Source organism: Lineus longissimus, chromosome 13 (genome assembly GCF_910592395.1).
Source record: "Lineus longissimus chromosome 13, tnLinLong1.2, whole genome shotgun sequence".
In the NCBI taxonomy this organism is placed as follows: Eukaryota; Metazoa; Nemertea; class Pilidiophora; order Heteronemertea; family Lineidae; genus Lineus; species Lineus longissimus.
In genome coordinates this window covers 6,982,010-7,004,510 of record NC_088320.1, presented here as the reverse complement: position 1 = coordinate 7,004,510, position 22,501 = coordinate 6,982,010, and the positions used below count along the sequence as shown (strand labels likewise).

Below are 22,501 nucleotides of genomic sequence, written 5' to 3'. Positions count from 1 at the left end.
TCGAACAATAGGATGGGCATTCACGTGGACGTTCCGGGGGATTTGCGAAAACTCCCTACAAAGCTCTCGCGCCTTTCTATTTTTGAGATTAGCAAACATTTCAGAAAAAATAGCTTTCTTCAGTCTTAATTTTGGCGGATTGCAAACATTCCTTTCGTTTTTTTGAAAAATATTTTCGCGATTTTTTATTTCGTTAAATCTGCGAAAATAAAAAGTTGCAAAAATGTTTGCGATTTACTGTATTTTTAGAAGATGCATGTAAATATTCGATCGCATGTATAGGCGGGTGTACAATGTAGCTGATCACATCGTAAAAATCGCCCTGGAGTATCAACTGAGTTCAAATATTTCTAACTGATAGAGTTACACAGTGATTTCACTATAAACAAGGAGACAATCATTACACGACAATCTTTATTCTGATGAGTGTTATTAATTTTTATATTGTTGTACTTTCTGTGCCGTTTTAATATCCGCCGTGAGGTATCACTAAAACTTTTTGATTGAAAAAAAAACTGATAGTTTTCGCGCTGCCTTTTCGACGATGGGTCGTCTTATTAGAGAGGTCAAGAAACATTCCAGGTAACGTAAGCACCAGTGTTAACGTTAATCTTAACGAAAAGTTATCTTAATCTCTCCATTGCCTGATCTCACGTTTTTTCATGTCGCATGGCGTCACTTATGTTCAAAATATTGAATGAATTTTCTTCTACGTGTTAGCAAGTATACATTAGTCCATGCTTGGTATTAGGGTAGGAAAAAGGTAGTACTTTTCAGTTTCGGAAAATGAAGGCATTGAGGTTTTAAAACATTTCAAGGGGATATAGGTTCGTATTTTCAAAAACGTACCGGCGATATTTAGGTGTGTAAATATTCAAGCAATAATATATGTTGAATATTTATATCCAAACAAATAAATTGACTATTATAACAATACCTGATTGGGTAATACTAACAGCAATATGTATACCAGCAAATTGCATAGCATTGGCTGAAGTTGGCCAGTCGGTGAAATTGGCCAAGCCTTAACGGGAACTGCTGTATCCCGAGAATTTCGTCTTACGATTCCGTAAGATTCGCGAGTCATGGCGTCAATGTTTTGTTCCCCGCGGAGTTTTCTTCAAGGAAGAGCATGGTTCTACACGGGAAATGAGTATATCCTGTAAAAAGTATAATTTTACAAGGCCGTTCAAGATCTGGATTTCCCCCCCGGTAAATATATACTGCAATACCTAATACAAAAAAATAAACTGTATGTTGTAAAATCGTTCAATTTTGATGGACAATGTAAGAGCTGGAATAACTAACCATGAAATTTATTCAATTGGGATGAGGAATAAGTTATTAGAGAGGCTTGTAAATGTACCATCAAATTGCACGTTCGGTCATTCAGTGCCAGCGGCGAATTACAAGTACAACACAGGATGAAAATCACTTGACCATTCGAGTTTTACTTCTTGGCACCGGATGAAGAGTACATGAGATCATACGATTTTGCCGTGCCTTGGCTTCAAATGGTTCACTCTACCATTGGAATGCAGAGTGTCAATTGTCTGAATTTGCAAGGTTACACGTGATTCTAGCTTTCCTCTTCATCACTTTCGGGCATCCAATGAGCGTTGCTCGCGAAGGAAGGGCGACGACACTTACAGAGGTTGTTTCACGTATAGGCATGCGCAGCCACGCCCTGACGACGATAACTGCTTCGATGTCGCCGCTCATTGTTTGTGCCCAAATAATTGTTTCCTACATGTGTTTGAAATGGCTTTGAGTCAGCACGCTTTTGTGAAGGTAGATAGCTTGAGCATCATAAGTCGCCGACATTACAACTATCATGCAACATCAACTCGCTCCATTCTTCACTGTCTCTGTCGTGACGATAGAGTCAGGCGCCCTAAATTTGTAGATCAGATAGTTGTTGTCAGAAGCGGTTCTTTCGTAATTCCTGTTCATCTATTATTACTACACAATACATGTATGTCTAATATACGTGCATGTATGTGTCTTGATTTATCAATCATACCCCTCCCCCCACCCCGTAATGTGTCTTCGTTTCAAACCTATATTTTACTACGTATAGCATCCCTTCGCATACCCATCATGCCACTCCTTCCTCCTGTACAAACAGCCCTGTCTGGGGTTTGTCTGGAGAAAATTAGATATATTTTTGTATCATACAGACAGGGCTGTGTCATCTAGTTGTATAGCAGCCCGTGTGGGCTTTTTGTAGTTCGTCTGCTTAGCTATGCAACTGCAATTGTAATAAACGTTAAATGTTAAAATCAAAGTGTTACTTAATTCATTTAATAAAATCGTCAAAACCCTTCAGCCAATGTAATATTTTTAATCACGATCTCTGTTCGCGTTGATGTAAAAATGGTTCAAAGCCAGTACTTGTTTCAGAGGTCAATGGGTTTACCTCGTCCAGGTCAATATCTCTAGACATCGCCAACACCACCACCCTGGAGATTCGGAGGCCAAAACGTCTACCTTACCTCAAAGCTAGTGAAAGCAACATATCAGTTTCAGACAGTCACGAAGTCGCCAAGCCGGATTTAGAACCAATGTTCGTCAGAGTCCGGTCTCTGGGGAACTCGGTGTCTAGGTTCGCTGGCGCTGCAATGTTGCCCACGGAATTTATTCTCGTTGCTTACGTCTTGGTCTCATCCTCAACAAGGCCCTTGGGGAAACTTAGTTTAACTTGGATCGTGTTGATACAGAACTACCCAAGAGGTGAAATGTTTGCGGTTAGTTTGTTGAGACGTATTGAGCCTGTTCATAAGGATCAAGTATTAGTTGATCGTTCGAATGACGTTTTCGACCTTTTTCAAGGATATTCGTTGGAGGTGTGTGAGAAGCCGATATGTTGGAGTCGGTACTTTACTCATTCCCATTTGTTAACTGTCGTATTGAGCTCGGCGCATTGAGGGGAACGAACCACCTGTAGCCGAACTTTCCATCTATAAGTGTCTGCATCCGCTTCGAACTGCATGTCCTCACCCCGAACATGTTTGCTTACTGTTGATATTGGCCTATTTTTGTAGGGAACCTGTGTAATTGGTCTACAAGATTGATTGATTAGGGGATTTCCCTATTGAATATTTCCTATCGAATTGATTAGAGAGAGATTATTGGATTTGGTCATCAATGTCTGTGGTCCGCAGTAAGCCGCTATTGTTATTAAGGAGAGCTGCAGTCAATTAACCCGAGTATCATCATGTAAACGCCTGTATCGAAATACTCTATCTAATTGCTGGCGAAAATACACCATGGTAGTCTCGTTCTTCCGAGGCGAGGGGGTTTCCATCAGTGCGACGGTTGTGAAAAAGGAGAGTCCTGCTGCCCAGGGTAGGTCGGCCTGAACATTAAGTTAAACGAATATGCATCTCTGATAATAGAGCAGGAAGATGGCACTCGATCAGCCCTGGTCGGCAAGGTACATGTATAAGCTTGAATATAATAGCAAAGGATATTCTGAGAACTCAAGCCTTGGCGGATCGCACCCGTGGGGCTTTGATCGTCGATGAAAGGACGTAGCCTGTGAGATTGGCCATCTGAAGAAGAAATCCCGTCCAAAGACGGAAAGAAGCAAACTCTCAGGCGTCTCATCGGGCCTTAATGCAATTTACTGTGTATATTGAACGTAGAAGAATATCAGAACAAATCCAAAACGGGACCTGCCACTAACATCGCGAAAATATGAAGGTTTTTCAAGAACTTCCACGTCACGAGAAGTGATATATTTTCAGCAATCGTACTAGATTTAAGCCATTCACTCGTCCCAAGGGAAACATGCCAAATTAGGCTATTTGTATGCCGTATCAGTCGACCTCTCGTAATCAGAAATAGCTTGAATAATAACTGATAGCGAGCGAGTTTCCTTTGGGAGGTGTAGGCGGTAGCTGCGATTACGATCTTCACTTTTAGACGGGAAAGCGATTTTACATATCTTGCTGTCACAATCAGTGGCCACTGGGGACCTAATAGAATTTTTACTGTAAAGATTGAAACGAGGGCATTCATAAAATTGACGAATGTTAGCTTCGATATTTTTGTTACCATATATTAAATAAGACTTGTTATAAGTTAAAATAAACTGCGCAATCATCACAATACAAAAAAACCCATAATTTGGAGATAATTTGGAGACTCTACCAAATGAAACCTTATTAGACCGCGGGGGTGTTATATGCTGCAATTTGCACGACCGTCGTCAAAGTAAATCAAGTCACTCTTGATAAATAGTCTTTTCGTATTGTCCAATGACTGATTAGTGTTCATGCTAATACTAACAAATGCCTCAAGGGAGCTCGTAAAATTGTTATAAAGCAAAGAAAACTAACACACTCCGTGGACCCCTCCTCCCGAGGAACTGTATCAAGATCGTGACCCGGCATTAACATCTTCGAACTTTCATAAGTTGATGCATAAACGCAAGTTGGAGAGGAACCCATGATGTCATTTTCTTCGACCATCTTCCCATCAGACAAACACTGTCTGATCTTTGGCGTCCTTGTTGGCAAGAGGATAGGCTTTTCCCCACAGCCATTGGCTGTTAGTTGGACTGTGGAGCAAAAACTCCGCCGAAGTCACATTATCGATTGCGAGTCTCTGTAAGTATGAAAAGCCATTGATGGTATTGCCATCTTTAAGAACAGCACTTACTCATTCTTGGTCCGAACCCATGAACACATTTAAAAACAATTGTGGTTTTACATAGTTTTGACTCGTAGTCTTGCTGAAGAAGCAAGTATGACCATTTTTTATTTTAAATTAACAATGCACGTTACATTTAGTTCAGACAACTATATATTATGTAATGTAACAATTTGTTTCATATACAACGCCATCTATGTTTCCCAACTGAAAGGTCATAACTCAAGGTTTTAAATATCTCTAATCGAGTTGAAATATCCTCCTACTCCTCCTCCTCCTCATCATCATCATCATCATAAGCTGTGTCATGATCCTTATAGCGATGGACCATGATCTTGACGTTTAAAATGTTCTGACGGGGTGGCGAGACCTATATGCAGCCCCGTGGACGTACGCAGGGCTATCGATTTCATCACATATTCATCGATTGTTTAGTTTTGTCTGTGTTTTCCATGTGCCAACCTCTTTATGGAGTTTCATAGCAGAATAAACTCAAAACCAGGTTACATCATTATCTTCGAAACATACTTTACCAACAAACAAACACCATAACATTTTCAGAACAACATTAACCAAAAGATACGTATAACGAGGCTTCTCTCCACTCGATACACTGGCAAGTGACCAATAACTCACAACACAACATCATTTCTATCCACGTTCTCGCCTCAAACTGTCTTTCAAATCCAACACAAAAATATGGACCAACTGATAGATCAATCATAGCCTGCTATTGCTACGTTTCAAATTAATGGACCTCTTGTTGCATAATATGCTGGTCTGTAACACCAGGCATACGAATATAATAATGGTGAGCAAGATCCCGGTGCCTGCCACCATCACACACATTAAATTACTGCCATAAGTCTTGCCATGGCATTCAAACGCTCGGTACAATCCTGCAAACTGGTTAAGTCATGGTCAAAAGCATATGAACTGAAAACAAGATACCCTACGCAGAAAGTCTGGCTGATACAAGTCGCTGCGATCGGCCAGCTTAATCCATTCAACTTTTTCCGCATCCTTGCAACAACGAGTTGAAATAGCACCACTGTGGCCCCGCACCAAATGCTGGTGCAGATGTAGTACATGTATGACCGGAAATAAAGTGACGCTAGCCCCATGAGCAAGATGAAGGTCGCAGATGGCACAATCACGATGGTAGCCCAGCGTAAACTGTTTTCCATCCGGAGCCACTCGGCGACTGCAGGGTTGTACTTGGACAGTACCCCGTGGACGGAGATTGTTCCATACTGCAATGGTGACGTACCGCTGCTTGACACGGTACTTCCATCGTGATGATTTCGTGGAAGCAGTTCTCGTGGAATACGCGTTTTCTGTTCGTCGACCGAAAAGTCTCTCAGCTCTCTGATTGCGCTGGATTCCCCGCTCTCCAAAAGATGCTGTGATTCGTCGTTGATGGAATTACCTATGGGTGGTGTCTCCTGTTCCTTTGACACGCTGCGATATCCATTATACATGATGACCTGAAGCGTTTTACGAAAAGAAAGGATATAACAACCCTAGAGTAGCTCAACCACTATCTTGCAGTACATTTCAGAAAGTTGCCTGTGACTGGCAAATAGCGGCTTCACACTCTCGCCACCTATCGCGAGTTTATACGCAGGAACATTACAGAGTTGGTCGTCGATTTTTCAGTCTAGTTTGAAAATAACAGTCGTCGTCGATACCTTGCACAGACATACTCACGTTTATTTTGACTCGATATGTATACCTGTCGATTGACCCATCGATTCAGCCCGAAGTAGGAACGTAATTGTGTCAAAAAGACAAAACTGTCTATACATGTATATGGTTGTCGTTTAAAGGCCGATAAAGAACAGTTATCTTCCACTCGCTCTGTAATTTAAAAATGCCTATACTCGGCTCGTCTAAGTAGAGGTCTAAGTGTGCGCGTTCCAGAAACACATTCGGGAGTTTAAGAACAGCAACTTTTCACGAATCCTTAAACGTACGTATACGGATAAGACTGCGCAGAAAGCGGACGAATTATGTGTACAGTTCCATCCGTATACGCATAAGGATACGTGATAAGTCACTGATCTCAACTTCCCTTTTATTCAAAGATGCCTTGTCCAAATCCGATATGCTGAACATGATATTCGACGCGTATTATTTGAGCATTGTACAATGTGTATACTTACTTACCAGGGTCTTTTAAAGATGCAGATTCAAGTCAGAAGGTTTCTTTGCAAGATGTCTTCAATGTACAGGCATACGGAGGGTACTTGCAACATGTCTTCAATGTATAGGCATATCGAGGATAGAACAATCTGACTAGGTAGGTGTACTTGACATCGTGATATTCTAACCTCAATAGTGTATGTGAGCCCTTTAAACTGCGCATCTAGATTTAAAGTAGCCGTCCTATATCACATACACGAGTACAGATTAGTAGAAAGCAAGCCTTAACAGAAATGTAGAATCATCTATATCGCTTGAAAGTCTTGGCATCGTGATCCAATGTCTCCTGAAAACAGTGGTCAGTCCGCATCGTGGAGTCTATCTGCGGTCTAGAATGATTCAGTAGGACGGGGTTGTTTTGGGTGGCGTTTTCATTGAGTTCACACCGTGGTCTCCACGTCTTTTCATATACTGTTCACCAGTTGGGCAAGGAGTGCTTGCATTTACGCAATGTTTTGTAATGTATGGATAGGCCACGCCCTCTTTTAGCGTCCGTATTCCACGAATAGCATCAGACAGGTGACCGTGACCTCTATCGCAAAACCGTATATTAGGTCAAACGATCAAAGGTACGTTGGACGTCGTCTTGTAGTAGGTCACGACACGTTCATGCTGGTCATCCATTATTTATCTTTGTGACTATATTTAGAGAGAAGTATTGGACGTCATGATATATTACGTCTTTTCATTGGCAAGCACAGGATGGAGGAGTGAAGCCTCGACTACCCGAACTCTGCCAAGACGACATATCATCGCCATAGGGTTTTTAGTTTCGCTGTTGCCGTACTCCAGTTGCCACTGATGAATATCTGAGACAATTTCTAATCAGCTGTTAATAGTCAGTTGTGTATATACACGTACATGTACATACAGTCGTTACAAGATTCTTATCCTTCGTTGACATCATCTTACTACATGTATTATCTTGTAGAATTTGTGCATGCGCAAGACACTAGGGCCGTTTAGACGACGCGAAAAAATCCGGATGCGTCCCGAGTCCGGATTAATTTTTCGTCGTGTAAACGCAAAAAGATCCGGATCAATGTGGTTGCATCCGGACTAAAAAGGTACCATCGCCTTGGGTGGTTTTAATCCGGATTCATCCAGATTCGATCCGAATGCGGTCTTTTCGCCTGTCGTCTAAACGGCCCTACTGTAGAGGAAATTGAATGTAGATCTTATATTCGGGATTTCTAACCTGTGTGAAGGTGTATGAAGCCGTAAAGTGGATCGTTTGGGGTCTACTTACATGTATACCTGCAGGTCCTTGTTTTTCGTAATAAATAAAGCAAAGCGCATATTCTCAAAGTAGTCTTCTTTAATTCACTCATAGGTTAACATTAAAACAAAAATGACCGTGAATAAATCACATTCACATGATACACATTGATATAGACACAACATACCCAAATTAATAGGGCTGATATTTCTCAAGAGTATGTTAGTTGATAGGAAGGTTATGTTTGACGGTTTATTATCGCACTGTTTTTGACTTATTGATTGTTTCATTTTGTCGGCACCAACATCCTTTGTCTATGTATGGTCAAGAAGACGAAGATAAAAAATATCGCTTATATATATATAATGATATTAGTTCATTCAGGTTGTAAATGATTTTTCTTTTGTTTAATGGGCCTGATTAAAAGGTTCAGCCACTCTCACCAACGACGAAGAAGTAGAAGACGTGGGAGTCGGTGATATGGTCAATCCCTGCGGAATTTATATTGAACGAGCCTCACTCGCAAATCGGCTTTCGAACTACATGTACGATAAATTGTAAGTAGAATCGGGGACATCTTTAAAGAAGATGTTACATCAAAAGTACATAGACCTTTCCACTGCGAATGGCGTCGTTGGTAAGGTGGGAGACCTAATCCGATTGTAACATTGTACGGATGAAATTAAAACCGCCTTATAGATTCTCGCAAAAGCGAGATATGCGATTAAATTGTATATGTAAACATACATGTAAGTCTACTTCAAAGAACCGGAAAATATAGGGATTGTGTACAGTGAGGTTACAATAAAAGGATTAGATATGTATTAGGTCTCCAACGATCCACGATCATACATTAGACTAAACTATTTCATAATTTCACTTGATGCATACTTCAGTCTTGAAACCATTCTTTATCTTAAAAACGAAGGCAAAATCGCCTGACTGAGGTCCCCGATCTCAGATCATCTTTTACTCTCAAATTATGACCAGCTAGTGTTTATAACTCTTATCTAACGTTGCGAATAAAATTCTGAAATAGCTTAGTGCTACATGTACATCCGATAAATGAGCTTAAACTATTGTAACGAGGGTACGTTTATTTGTCTTTTGCAGTATCTGCGTCGTTGAAGATATTGCATTGAAATTCACCAACCTGCGGAAAAAAGGTAGCGTCAATTCCAAACGGGACCCTAATGATATTGGAAGAGGTAATTTGAGAAAATGATAAATTTTTGATATTCGATCTGTTGTAGATCGCCGCCAAAGGATACTTCTTATTGTTATGCCCGTACACTATTTCGCTGTGTAGATGAACAGCTCGATATATCAAGACCGTGTACATTCCGAATTCTGTCACGTGTCCTTTAGTCACGCGATGATAGTTCGGCCAATCAGATTCAAGAACCTATGGTGTCAAGATGGCAGCGGACTTTCTCTCGATGAGTTAATCATTCGTATATTTTTTCTCCCAAATAAATGTATAACTATCTTTCTCCAATCAACTTTTCCAATGAATTGAGGTTAGACATGTCAGACATTCAAAGAAGGTATTTAATTATATTCTGTCTATATGATGTGTCTACTTCTTGATGATGTTGTTCCCGAAGCTGGTGCTTTTGATACACTTGTTCAGACCCGAGATTTGGTGGCACATTTTCTTGGGCTTCCTTCTGAAGACTTGGACATACTGGCAGCAGAGGCCATCAGCGATAGAGCAGTCCGAATTATCTTCACACACATCTCCTGAAAAAATAGGGTCAAGCATAAACGTATTATGTAATTACAATTTCGATATGTTAGAAATATACAAGATGTAATGTAACCAGCACGACTTTAACATACATCAATAAAATGTAGTTTGTTATCATTTAATGAGCCGGGCCCCGGATTGTGTAAGCTGACATGTGGCCACTGGTAGGGTAACGAATTGCAGTGGTTTATCATAACACTCTTTGACATTCCGGGCTTGATTGTCCAATATTAGTGTTACAAGTAACAGGAATAAATCAAGTGTAGGCTGTCCATATTAGGGTCACAAATAACATGAATAAATCAAGTGTAAGTTCTCCATATTAGTGTCAAAAGTCTTATGAATAAAGCTAGTGTAAGCTGTCCATATCTATTCATATCACACGTAATCCATCCATTCTGCTTTTTTACCGATACCAGTGTACAAGGTTAAGAAAGATGGAGATGCTGTTTGCCTCAACAGCATCACCCGAAGAAGCGCTTCTCTGCAATAGCAACTATTTCTCAATCGATTGATACCAACTTTGTTGGTCTGATATAAAGATAAAAGGCGGCTCTCAGAAATTCAGTTCCTCGATCTGTTTGAAGCTAAATGCCAGTATTCACCACCATTATCACTATTCCCTCGACTAATGTCAGGCACGATGCCTCTCCCCAAATCCATGTAAGACATACTTTTCACATAACCTTTAACAATGTTTGATCTCGTACCGTAAGTCGGTTTTATGTTGGCATGATGAAGTTTATTCTCAAATGAAACCTTTAACAACATTCACATAAGATTTGTTTCATATGTAGGTTTACATAAGGGCAGGGATTTTGCCATACATAGGACATTGACGAAAATGTATTACCGGTACAACATACAAATGCCTTGAGTTGTCTTAAGACCATTATTCTTTTTCATATTATTCAAAGATACTTTCACTTCTAGCGATGTCCAGAAACTGTTACCTGCTGTAAATATGTACAATTCAAACACACACAATCACTTAACCTTCTTATTTATATTTTCAATCATTTGCTACATAATCCTCTAATTCGCATTTGTCTGTTTTACAATACATTGTAATTGAAGAAGGGTTAAACCTAAAAGACACGCAAGGGAGTCGTTTTATTATAAAACTTTCTCGGACAGGATGACATGATAAAGTGAACAAGGGAACATCTCCAGTTCATAATCAACATTCAACACCAGCCGTGCACTTGAGAGCAATTCGCCCATGGTTCTAGGTAGGTTGGGATGAGTATGCGGATGATGCCTCCATGCTTATGATGCTCGATAGATACGATGAGAGTAGACATTTGGGGTCACGCAATAATACACTGAAGAAGGCTGTGGAAGTGAGTAATGGGGGAATGCGTGTATGTGTGTGTCATTCAGTTCAAACGGTTATAGAGATGGGTATACCATATAGGGCCGGTATATAATAACATATCGGTACTTGGTCCCAAAGAGAGCATTCACTAGCAGTTTCAATGCAACTTCAAAACGTGCTTTACAACTTACCGAAACTATTAGCTTTGTTAACAAATAAAACTATGCAAGGAAAAATTATGAAATTTAGCTTACGTGTACTGTCAAGTGAGATATACTGTACTTCCTAACCTAAGGTTAACAGTAAGGATTATGTCCGCCAAGAATAAATTATTTCCGGTAATGCCCACTGTTTGTAATTTCCCTTTGACAGGGGTTTGAGGGTTCAATTTGCGTTTCAATAGTGATTTTAATTCAGTAGTCATGCGTGCCAACAATGGACGTGTGCATTACAGGAAATGTTATCCGAGGCCTGGTGATCATTTCCGCATTTCTTGATAATCGGGCACTATTATTGTTTATATTCCTAATATAGGTAAACTAGGACATATTATGCATGAATCTATGTCAGTGGGCGGCCAAGTTTATGCTAACCAGGTATACTAAACCGAGGCTATAATCTGCCAGCAACTGGGTCATTTTGGATATCAGTTACACTTTGGCTACCCAGAGCACTCACTGCCTGGTATCTTTCGTCACTTTCCGCAGGGAAATGTTTTGTCTAGAAATTGAAATAGCAGAGACGTTAACATGATTGGGATGAACATGATGAAAGCGCTATACACTTTATTTAACCATTTTAGCATTAAGCATTTTGAGAGGTATACTAAGAGAAACAGCTTATCAGCAGAATTGTTGTTTCACTTGAAAACAATAGACTCATTCTGAGTTTATCTTTTCTTGAAACCTTCAAACCAACCATTTGATGCAGCAAGGTTTGAGCGTTCAGGTTTACTAGTTACAATGTCGGCTTGGGTTTCTTCAGGAAGCTGGTCCCACCACTGTTGAAACTCGATCATCGCCCTCTCCTTTAGATCTTCGATACTGACTAGCATACCAATTTGTCTTTTATCACGAAACCACTCCGACATCTCAACTTCCATCTCAGGCCAATACCCTGAAAGACAAAACATAGTAATTCATTATTTGCAACCTGACAGCCATATTGAATATCGGATCACGCCAAATTTCGCAAGGAACCTTCCTCTATAGTCACCCCAAGATACACAACAACAAGTTTCATGGCAAAATTGTCCACAAACGTACAGACGGACATCGGACGCTACGACAATACCCGTCGGGCTGATGGGTAAAAAAGGTGCTATACAGCAAAAAAATTGCTATACATGTACACGCCATAGCACCTCTATTGTAGCCCTAGTTTTCAGAGTGAAGGGTTAAAGTGCAACTCACCGACATCGCGGTCCTTGACCTTGCGCTCTTGGCCCCTTTTTTTGCTGTGGTCAAAATTGTGGCGAATTGTCTCCTCCTTGCGCAACCAAGACAGGAACGTGGCCTTCTTGATGTTGTGCTCTTCTGAATACAGCCTTACGCATCTTTGTTGGTTTCGGTACCCGTCTATGTGCTTCAGCTTTTCTTTTAAAGAGTAAGACGCGAACATTCTGCGTGCCATGATTATGCAAGCTGAGCTAGGGCTTCTATGAAGTCTTTCAAGCAGTCATGGTCTTTATACCATGCAACAATGTTCATTTCCACTCAAAGCTCGTGACAGTTGTTAATTTCACTCTACTTCAGATTTGTTAGTTTCACTATTGAAACACAGATTGAACCAGTCAAACCTCTATCACGCCACGTGATGGCCTTGGCTATCACTAAATTATAAATGGGCATTACCGGAATAAATTATTCTCGGCGGCCATATTTCTCACTGTTAACCTAAGGTTAGGAAGTACAGTATATTGATCACAGTCAAATATCAGTAAAATGATAGAAAGAAGGGAAATTGTACCACTAAGAAACTGTATAGCATAGACATTTAGTTTCCCCACACCTTGAACACAGAGTGAATATTTTCTCGAGAGGATTTCCCATCCAAACTTCTCCTTGAGGAGTATAAACTACTATCGAATTCTAAGCAAAGGTATCCTCAACATTTTTACCACTCGAAACTTTTACATTTACACATGCATATTTTGGATTCGCAACCTGTAGTATCAAACTAAATTTTGACACGAAGACAGAAAACACTAAGGAACGCACTTACCGATTCGGCTGCCCTTATTTAATGCATAGGTTTCACACTCCCCTATGGAGCCTGCAACAAACAACAGAAAAATAAACGGACCAATAAACTATAACGCGCATGCTCAGAGTCTACTTACCCGGTTGACCCGACTCGGCCTTCTTGCCAGTGCCAGTGTCAGCGGCAGTGTCAGTTGGCTCTTTGCACATGCGCAGTTTAACGGCGCCAACCTGGGCCACAGTGGAGCATTTTGTCCAACCAGGGCAGTCACTGTCGGTCTCGCACACGGGAATTTGCTCTTGGTCCTCAGCGCGGCAGAAACCGCTCTTTCCTGGGAAACAAAACGAAAGAGGGAGTCAGTGTGAAGGGAGGAGAGAAGACGAGACGACAGGTGGCAGCACTGACTACAGATTACAGATGGGGTTGATAATGATAGTGTTTTACAACGGAAATATTTTTTTCAAAACGCTACCCGTTATTCCTTTTCTTTCCCTGCAACCAAAGCTGTAGTCACAGGGATACACATTTCAGTTCTACATGCAATTGCGAGATGGCCGGATCGATTGTCGTTTTCGGACACAAGCACACATTAAATTAGATATCTTGTATCAGACTTGTGTCAAGAGATCGTTAAGTTGTTATAAGATTTCTGATAGCTGTGTCGTTACCGCAGCGTTATGTTGCAACCTCTCATGCAGTATAGGTTTTTCGCAAAATGGCAAACGCACTTGTCGATTTCTCTTATTGGGTAGGATTTTATTGAAGGAAGATCGACCTAAGGGGTCAATAAGATATTGACGAAGGACGAAGATGAGGCATTGGGTGTTTCACGTCATCCGTAAAGGCGGACAAACTCGACAGAAGATTTGTCATAAAGTCTTGCTTGTGATCGACCGATCTTTTTTTCGATGTCTGCCCCTAACCACTTTGAGAAGTGGTTTCTGTGTAGTATAGACCTGAGGTTTCTCAACGCTTTAACACAGTCCGAGGTACCGGTCAAACAGCGATTTCTTGCATCACCTCATGCAGAATTAACTAACATGTTGCCAATAGAAATCTTCCCGAGAGGAATCTCCGTTCTATATAACTGGAATTTTCATTATGATTACTCGTTGACAAAGAAGGCGGGTGGTGAATAACAAGTAAACAAAATATTACATTTTGGAAAATAGGTAATCAAATTTGTTTTTTAAATTGTCCATATTTAAAAAAAAACGGCTGGTAATGATCTTGTTGCAAATATCGTTCTACGTGATAATAGAATTCCTGTCCAGCTGCATATCAGAAAAAATATGAAACACCAATATTGCTGATCTCCAGAAATTTGAGTGCAAGCCGGCAGGGTATGACAGCATTTTCTTTTGAAAAAAAACAACAAAAAAACAACAAAATTTCCCTCTTCTGGAATCATTATTTTTTACGATGAAAGTGTGGAAACATATCAGCCACCTCGTAAATCCCAGAACACTCTTAATTTATTCGCGATAGTCGACAGCTTTTGCGAATTATAATAGCTCACATGAAATATCGACGGTTTGATGTTCAAAATTTGAATAACTGGTGGCATTTATGCGCAGCTTGTGAGTCCCTCATATTCGAGGTTTTCTGCAATTTGCGTCTTGCATATTAATCAAAATAACTGGCAGTTGTTTCCTTTGGGTGAATATAGCAATTAGCCAAAGCTCTGATCGAGGCCAGAAACTAAACGTAACGATCTTGCGTGGTAAAGAAATTATCCGTGTTCGACTCTTACTCCATTTATCAAGAAATGATTGCATAAACACACAAGTGCTATGAAACACAACGTGTAGCTTCTCATGGACAGACGAAAGTGTGATTGGGCGGTTTCTTGATTGTTGCTTCAAAGCTTCGGGTTTGGTAAGCGCAGAATATAAGGAGATTTTCTTGCACGCGCCGGGTTGTCAAAGTACATGTACATACTACATGTACCAGTTGCCATAGTCACAATGGTATTGTCAGAAGCTGTGTTGGGACCTAGCTGTTTCATTAGGAATTTGCACACTGGCACAATCTTCTCTTTCTCGTTCTGCTTCTGCCTTGGTGGGTTAGATAACCAACCCAAGGAATTTTATGATCATGCTGTATTCTTCCTTGCTTCCTGTCACGCTATAGTCCATAGACATCAAGATTTGATTCGATTGGAGAAATACATGCTTCCAGACCGTACTCTCCTGCATGCGTGCATTAACCTGGTTTCGCAGGCCGCAGCGACAGCCCCCGGATCGATTGTGATGTCCATATTAGTCTCGGCCCAGTGATGCCATGTCCGGCTACTCATCAATATAAACCTTACCATTCTACTAATCAATCAAGTAAAGACAGGGCCATTTGCCTCTCGTGATCATTGCATGTGGGTGCGGTGCTATAAATATAATCGTACACGCTCTTTTGCTATTGGAGACAGTATGTTGTTTGGCTAAAAATAGTTCAGGGAACGCATACTCACTCCCTTTGGTATACCCGGACAGGGACGTTACGGCAACAGACTATTCATTCCTTACCTCAATCAGTATGATCAGTCGGGGAAAGATAGTCTGGGCTGGCCAAGGGAAATTACTTCGGATTGGTGTTGGAATTGGTGATGCGCGGAAAGGGGAATTGTTGCACCGCAGCTACGGGATACGTTTGGTGTTGGTGTATGTGTTATCTCATAAAAATGCTTCTTTCCTGAAGTAGTGCAATGTACTCCTGTCTCTTAATGCTAAGTTATGTTTCTTAAAGTGTAAAGTTCGATGATAACCTCTACTGTTGTTGGTATATGTTGGCTATAAACCTCAAACTTAACTAGAATCTTTAATGAGCGTTCATCGGTTGTCGAAAAATATGATGAAGTCTTACTCGCTATTCGCGGATTGGAAATTATAAAAATCTAAGTACTGTGAACAGATGTCACGTTTACACTAGCAATATCATCTACAGTATCAAGTCTTACTCGCTATTCGCGATTGATAATTATAAAAATCTAAGTACTGTGAACAGATGTCACGTTTACACCAGTAATATCATCTACAGTATCAATGTTTGATACAGTATTGTTAGTGATTTGAAATAAAGAATACGTTCTATTCTCACATGGGTTGACAATCGTTTCCGCTGTCTTTATTCTGAACCAAGAAAGTCGCGTCTATGTCCTGTAATCACTGAAGGCAGATAGACAATAGTTGTCACTTGCAAACCCTGTAAAGCTTCTTTTGTCTCACTTAATTAACTAAATTATTTACAAACATGACAATTTGCATCCGTTTATCATGTACAAAGAACACAAAAGGCTCTGCTGAATATTCATAAATTAAAGCCGACATCAATAACGCGGGAGCCAGTTCAGATAAAAACAAGACATATCGGCTGGAATATCGTGTTTTGATATAGCAGCGTCTCCCTTTCCTCTAGAAAAAGTCAGATCTGTCATCATTTGTTCGAAGCATATTTCAATACATTCTATTGGGGTTTAGAGGTTTTGGCAGTTGGTTCTAAACATCAGGAAATATTGGCTAGAAATAAATTGTCTTAGAAAGTGATTGCATCCTTCGATTAATAACAAGAGCTAAATTATCAAGTCAAGAAAATTGATTTAAAGGACCGCCCGTATCTTTTAGCGTGAGGAAAGTCTAATACATTCGTGCCTAACACATGGCTCAAGAGCACATTGCCGAATAACTGTCTTTAAAAATATGACGAGATTGCCAGACGCAGTAATGATGTGTCTCTAATGGAACTAATCCGAACATGGGGCTGCATCTTTCCTTGCATTACGGTAAATAACCATTAATGAGGTATATCATTTAGGATTCACATCTCGATCAAAAGCATTGCAACAAGAACTTCCTTTACCCGTAGTCTGTAGTCGGTGTGCCAAAGAAAATAAAACGGAAAACAATAATATTTTGATATCAAGTTTTGATGACAAATGAATTGCAAAATCAAATGGTTACTAGGGTAGAGTAGTATCTCCTCTACACGGTGGCTAGTAAGTATATATTATTCGGGGGTTTTGAGAAATAAGTGTGAATTTTTCCCCGACTTCTCACCGGAGGGATTAGTTATTATCATCACAGGTAGAATAATCCTAAACTGAGGTGGAGACTATTGGCTGTGAACATAGTTTCTACCCGAGGTGAGAATAATTTTTACGTAGGGTGAAAATGTTTCTACCTGAGGGAGAATAGTTTTTACCTCAGGCTTCTACGAGGTGATAATTTTCCCCCCAGGTAAGAATGTTTCTACCTGAGGTGAGAACAGTTCTTACCTCAGGTGAGAACGTTTCTACATGAGTTGAGAATAGTTTTTACCTAGGATAAAATTGTTTCTACCTGAGGTGAGAATAGTCTTTACCTCAGGTGAGAACGTTTCTACATGAGTTGAGAATAGTTTTACCTAGGATAAAATTGTTTCTACCTGAGGTGAGAATAGTCTTTACCTCAGGTGAGAAAGTTTCTATATGAGTTGAGAATAGTTTTACCTGGGATAAAAGTGTTTCTACCTGAGGTGAGAATACATCTAGTTTTAACCTAGGATGAAATTGTGTTTACCTGAGGTGAGAATAATTTCCACCTGAGGTGAGAAGTCGAAAAACTAAATTTAATCCTATCAAAATAACCACGATACTTACTAGCCAGCGTAGGCCCAGGGTCATTTCGATTGATTACTATGACCAATGTTGATCACAAAAAAATTACCGCACTACATTTGCTGGAAAACATGTGCGTCGAATGCAGACCAAGTCACATATGATGCATGCAGCTTTGAGAAGTTCGAAAACGTATTATAATATACATGCACCATACACATGCTCATGTTAGACACTTGTCATCATTCCATATTAGAAACAACATCACCCACTTTCTTCAAGTAACATTTTGAAATCCTATCGAGTTGGCTCATAAGAAGCCGTGAATTCTGCTTCGTTGAGGCATACACAAGTCGTCAGCAAAAATTAACCAATCACGGGGGAGTAATATTTTATGATTTCTGATTGGTGAATTAAAAAAATATTTTCATTGTAGCCAACACACGATAGAAGAGAGAATTTAAAGAACATGCAGAAAGAAGGTAATCATGCAGGATAGATGAGGTTTTTGGAGTAACTCGGGTGGTTTCAATAACTTTGACGCATGGTATTAGGGTGAAGAAAATGTTTTTTGTGGCTCAGCTTGCAGTAATGAAATATTACCCTTGTTGATCTAGGAACTGTGAGAACATTAGGGCCACTGATTCTGCCATTGTACAAATTAAACATCAGAGGCCTCTGAGCGAAAATGCTCTCATTCATTGCATTCAGATTTCAATTATGTTTAAAGCACGAAACTAATTTCGAAATTGGGAGAAGTCTGGGTTTTTGTACTCAAAACATAAATAACCAGAGGCGCTCCTAATCTAATAGAAGATGCTTTTGAATAGAATTACTTCATTTTAATCTCAATTTCGGTTGAATTCAATCCGACGTCTCCTTCAAAATAGTTGTTTCAGTTTCTTCGAAAAGGTTCAAAGACTGTGTCCTACATATAGGAATAGGCATCGCGTGCGAGTGAGCTTGTGCAGGGGAAGGGAGGGGGACAGTTACAACAAAACTGGATTCAACCGACGTCAAAGTTATTGAAAAAAAGCATCTACAATCAGCTCTTAAAGGTAGCACACACCTACAATGTTACCCCTGCATCAGACCAAGAGCAAATTCGAGATCACGCGACCTTTAAACCTGAAATGTGCAATTGCAATGCTGGATATACAATTATTAGTTACGTATTTGTATCCACTTGCTTCGTTCTTGCTACCCATGTCGATCAGTGTAAGCAAGGATTTCTTTTTAAAACGTGACATTTGACGATATAAAGGACACACTGAGACATTTATAAAGCTTACAAATAGCTTTAAAGAGACTTTGCCTGCCAAGATTCCACGTAAAAAAATACCAAGAGCAACAATTTCTTTCATGAAACGTTCGTATTAGAAAGACGCACTTTATTTATAACCATTTTTCGTGTCATAGCTATTTCCGTTATAGTGTATCTTTCTTAAATCAAAGACAATTTGACACATTAACATCACACAACTCTGATGGAAAAACGCACGAATCAAGCCAACATCATTCGACAAATGTTAGTTACAGATATAACCAAGTAAAGATTGATCCATACTTGATATTACGAAAGGACTACATAATGTTAATTCACTACTCATCAAAAACGCTACCACGTATGCATACTACTTGGCCCAACTCACGAAACATTACTTAACTATACGTTATTTTCATATACTTGACATTTTATACTAAACCAACGAAATAACAATAGCATAATTTATTTCACATGCTAAAACCTTAAAACAAACTGTAATCAAGTTCATGCAAAATACTTTGAATATTCAATAGCTTTTCAAGAAAATTTAATTAAGGCTGAAGTCAATTTGATAACATCATTCCAATAATTCATTCCTAGTAGGAAAGTATATCTAAGTGGCCGGTGCACCTAGAAGCAATGTGTGGTTAAGAATGATGTGACCTAGTATGTTTTTCACCGATAGATGGCGTACCTTTTTTTAACTCTATTGTGAATTTAATTCAAAAGTGGAGATTTTGAAGAGTGTGTCTGGAGATATTGCGAATTGTGCCAGTACTGGAACTGGCGGTGAAACAGAATATAAAGATTCAGTGTAAGACAAATTTACACATTCACTATTATTGTGATGCATCTCATGCAAAATGGCCGACCTCCCAGTTATGCATTGTTTTTGGTCGAAACGCATCTTTCAACTAGATGTTTAGCAGTTACTTATTACTCTGAACAACACTACTGCAAAAGGCCGACGAACTTTAAAGGTCGACGATTGCAAATTAATTTGATAACTTGAGAAATCCAGCATTACGAATATCAAGACGAGGAAAATAGATTCGTTCCCGCGGGCCCTTGCTATCGCAGTGAGCAATTACCACGCTATAACTTTGATAATCGGTGCATTTTTGTTCCGGTTCTCACAGTTGCAGTGAATTTATTGCCATCACAAACGACCGCAAAACTCAAGGGAATTCGTTTATCGCTTGTGTTTTAATGACAGGAATTAAAAGTGAACTTAATGCCATGATCTTATGACCTTTGTTAGGTGGTGACTCTACACTGCGCAGAGTGGTGAAACTTTAGCTGAGGTAGAGCGAGGTTCGCGACGGCTATATGTATGTTTGCAATAATGACGATGTTTCTCGGACATACAATCCGGCAATACAAACCTATTCTGTTGTGTGTGCTCTTTGAGTGCTGTTAATCTTTACGCTAATAACAAAACTATGCATCTAATAAATTGGGCTATCACATGTACTCTAAACGACGCCATCTACCGGTGAAATTAGAACTGTCTCAAGCAGGATTAGACATGTACTAAAGCGTGTATGCTATTGTGTTTGATAAAAGGCTAGTCAACCTAACAGGCTTCCGTATTATACTTACCGTCATCTACGGTGGCGCAGTAGTACCCTTTGCAGCATTGGCTGTTTTGCCAACACAAGTCCCGGTTTCCGCCGCACTGCAAATATACAAATGAGATACAAAATAAAAAACGGGTACGGTAAATCACCAGGCCTACTTATACACACAGTTGTCGATCATTCAAACTAATTCAAACCAATATTATGTTAGCTTATGGTGGTTGAATATTCTCTTACCTTTACACTTAAAATCAAGCAAGAGGTCTTACAAATGTCAGGGAAGGTACATGTAAACAAAAGTCATTATTTTTCTCTAAAATGACCAACCGCAACTTTGGGTCATTCCAATGAATTGAAAGTACGTCTTTGGATCTACCGAGGAACTTTGCAGAATTGCTACACCTGGGCAAAAGATTCAGATACAGATTCTCAACTATTTTAAAAAAGGCCATTCAAATGATTAATCAGCTAAAACATTGTTTCAAATCATCACTGGACTATATCATTACGACATATGGAGAAGAAACTGCACAATTTTGAAATGCACAATTATTTGGCGGAGAACTATTTTAGCCAATTCACTTTGCCACCTGCGTGACTTCGTCACGATCGTCACGTGGTGGCGACAAATAACATTAGAGAGACGACGTCTTCAATATCGTCCCCGAGTAGACCCTCTGTCATTTAGAATGCTCATATAACATAATGGAAGATGTAGATATTGCGAATGGAAACTCGTACTAGTCGGATGTTGTTTTCACCAGATACATTAAAGCTTTAGGGAGAAACCGCAAACGAAATGAAAATTTAAAAAAAAGGAAAAATAACAACAACATTGGAAACAGAAATAATTGTAATCTCCCCAGAACAGTCGACAACTCGTGATCTAAAAGAACATCAACTTATTGCAGCAGCACACGCAGTAGGTTGATGCCTTATTACAGTCATGCCATTGCACCAATGCTTCTCAACCGAGCCGTGCATCAGGATCTTGATGATCTAACTCCCCGAGGCCCTGTTGGGTAAATATTGAAGAATCAGCTCATTGCAAAGGCTGCTGTGGGATCCCAAACAATCGGCGCAAAGATCTTAGGACGGAACATAAGTTCAATTTCTTCTGCAAGATTAGCTGCTCCCTCCTGTTTCTTTATGGCCGAGCGAAGGAGATAGCGCTTAATAGCACACTCGTGTTTAGTTTGTAGTCCCTCTGGGTCCGAGATAGAGAAAAACAAAATTGGATATTTCCAAAGAGGCGGATGTTAGATAAGGTCACGTACTGCACATGCCCTTGCAAAGATTGTAACTCAATGATGATTTGTGTCATTCTGCTTAGCTCGTGGAAAACTTGATTGCTCATAGAATGGTTAACACGACTAAGAAACGACCCTTTAAAAACTGGGTAGTTTTCAAAGGCTGAATCATAAATAACATGCACATTATCTTAAACCAAGCTGGTCAATGCGAGATATTGTGATATTCGGATAGTCGATCACCCCGTTCATTGAAAAGGCTATGCAGTCCAACCTCGCACCCATTATTGGTAAAGGCGTACAATGACTTGGGACGATGCTGCGGTTGCCTTTTACCGACCGGATATGACTTTTGCCGTTGATAAAGGGGCAATCATTTTGTAATTAATTCAAGAATAGATTTATTTAAAATTGTATTGGAATATTAGCAGTTCATTGTCAGTATAACAAAATTTTGTTCAGATTG

General features: G+C 39.8%; 1 protein-coding gene across 3 annotated transcripts in view; it reads right to left on the bottom strand.

Annotated features, from left to right (window-relative positions):
• Positions 1–8,161: 8,161 nt before the first annotated feature.
• LOC135498078 (prohormone-3-like) overlaps positions 8,162–22,501 on the bottom strand; it is a 52,919-nt gene continuing 38,579 nt past the window's right edge. For 2 of the 3 annotated variants that reach the window (XM_064788237.1, XM_064788236.1), the window contains 3 exons: positions 20,808–20,883; positions 13,490–13,681; positions 8,162–9,823 (listed from right to left, as the gene is read on the bottom strand). In XM_064788237.1, coding sequence (XP_064644307.1) covers positions 9,660–9,823; positions 13,490–13,681; positions 20,808–20,883 — 432 coding nt within the window. In that variant the 3' untranslated portion in view covers positions 8,162–9,659. Of the gene's footprint in view, positions 9,824–13,371; positions 13,423–13,489; positions 13,682–20,807; positions 20,884–22,501 lie in introns of all 3 variants that reach the window. The other variant, XM_064788238.1, reaches the window with a different exon arrangement.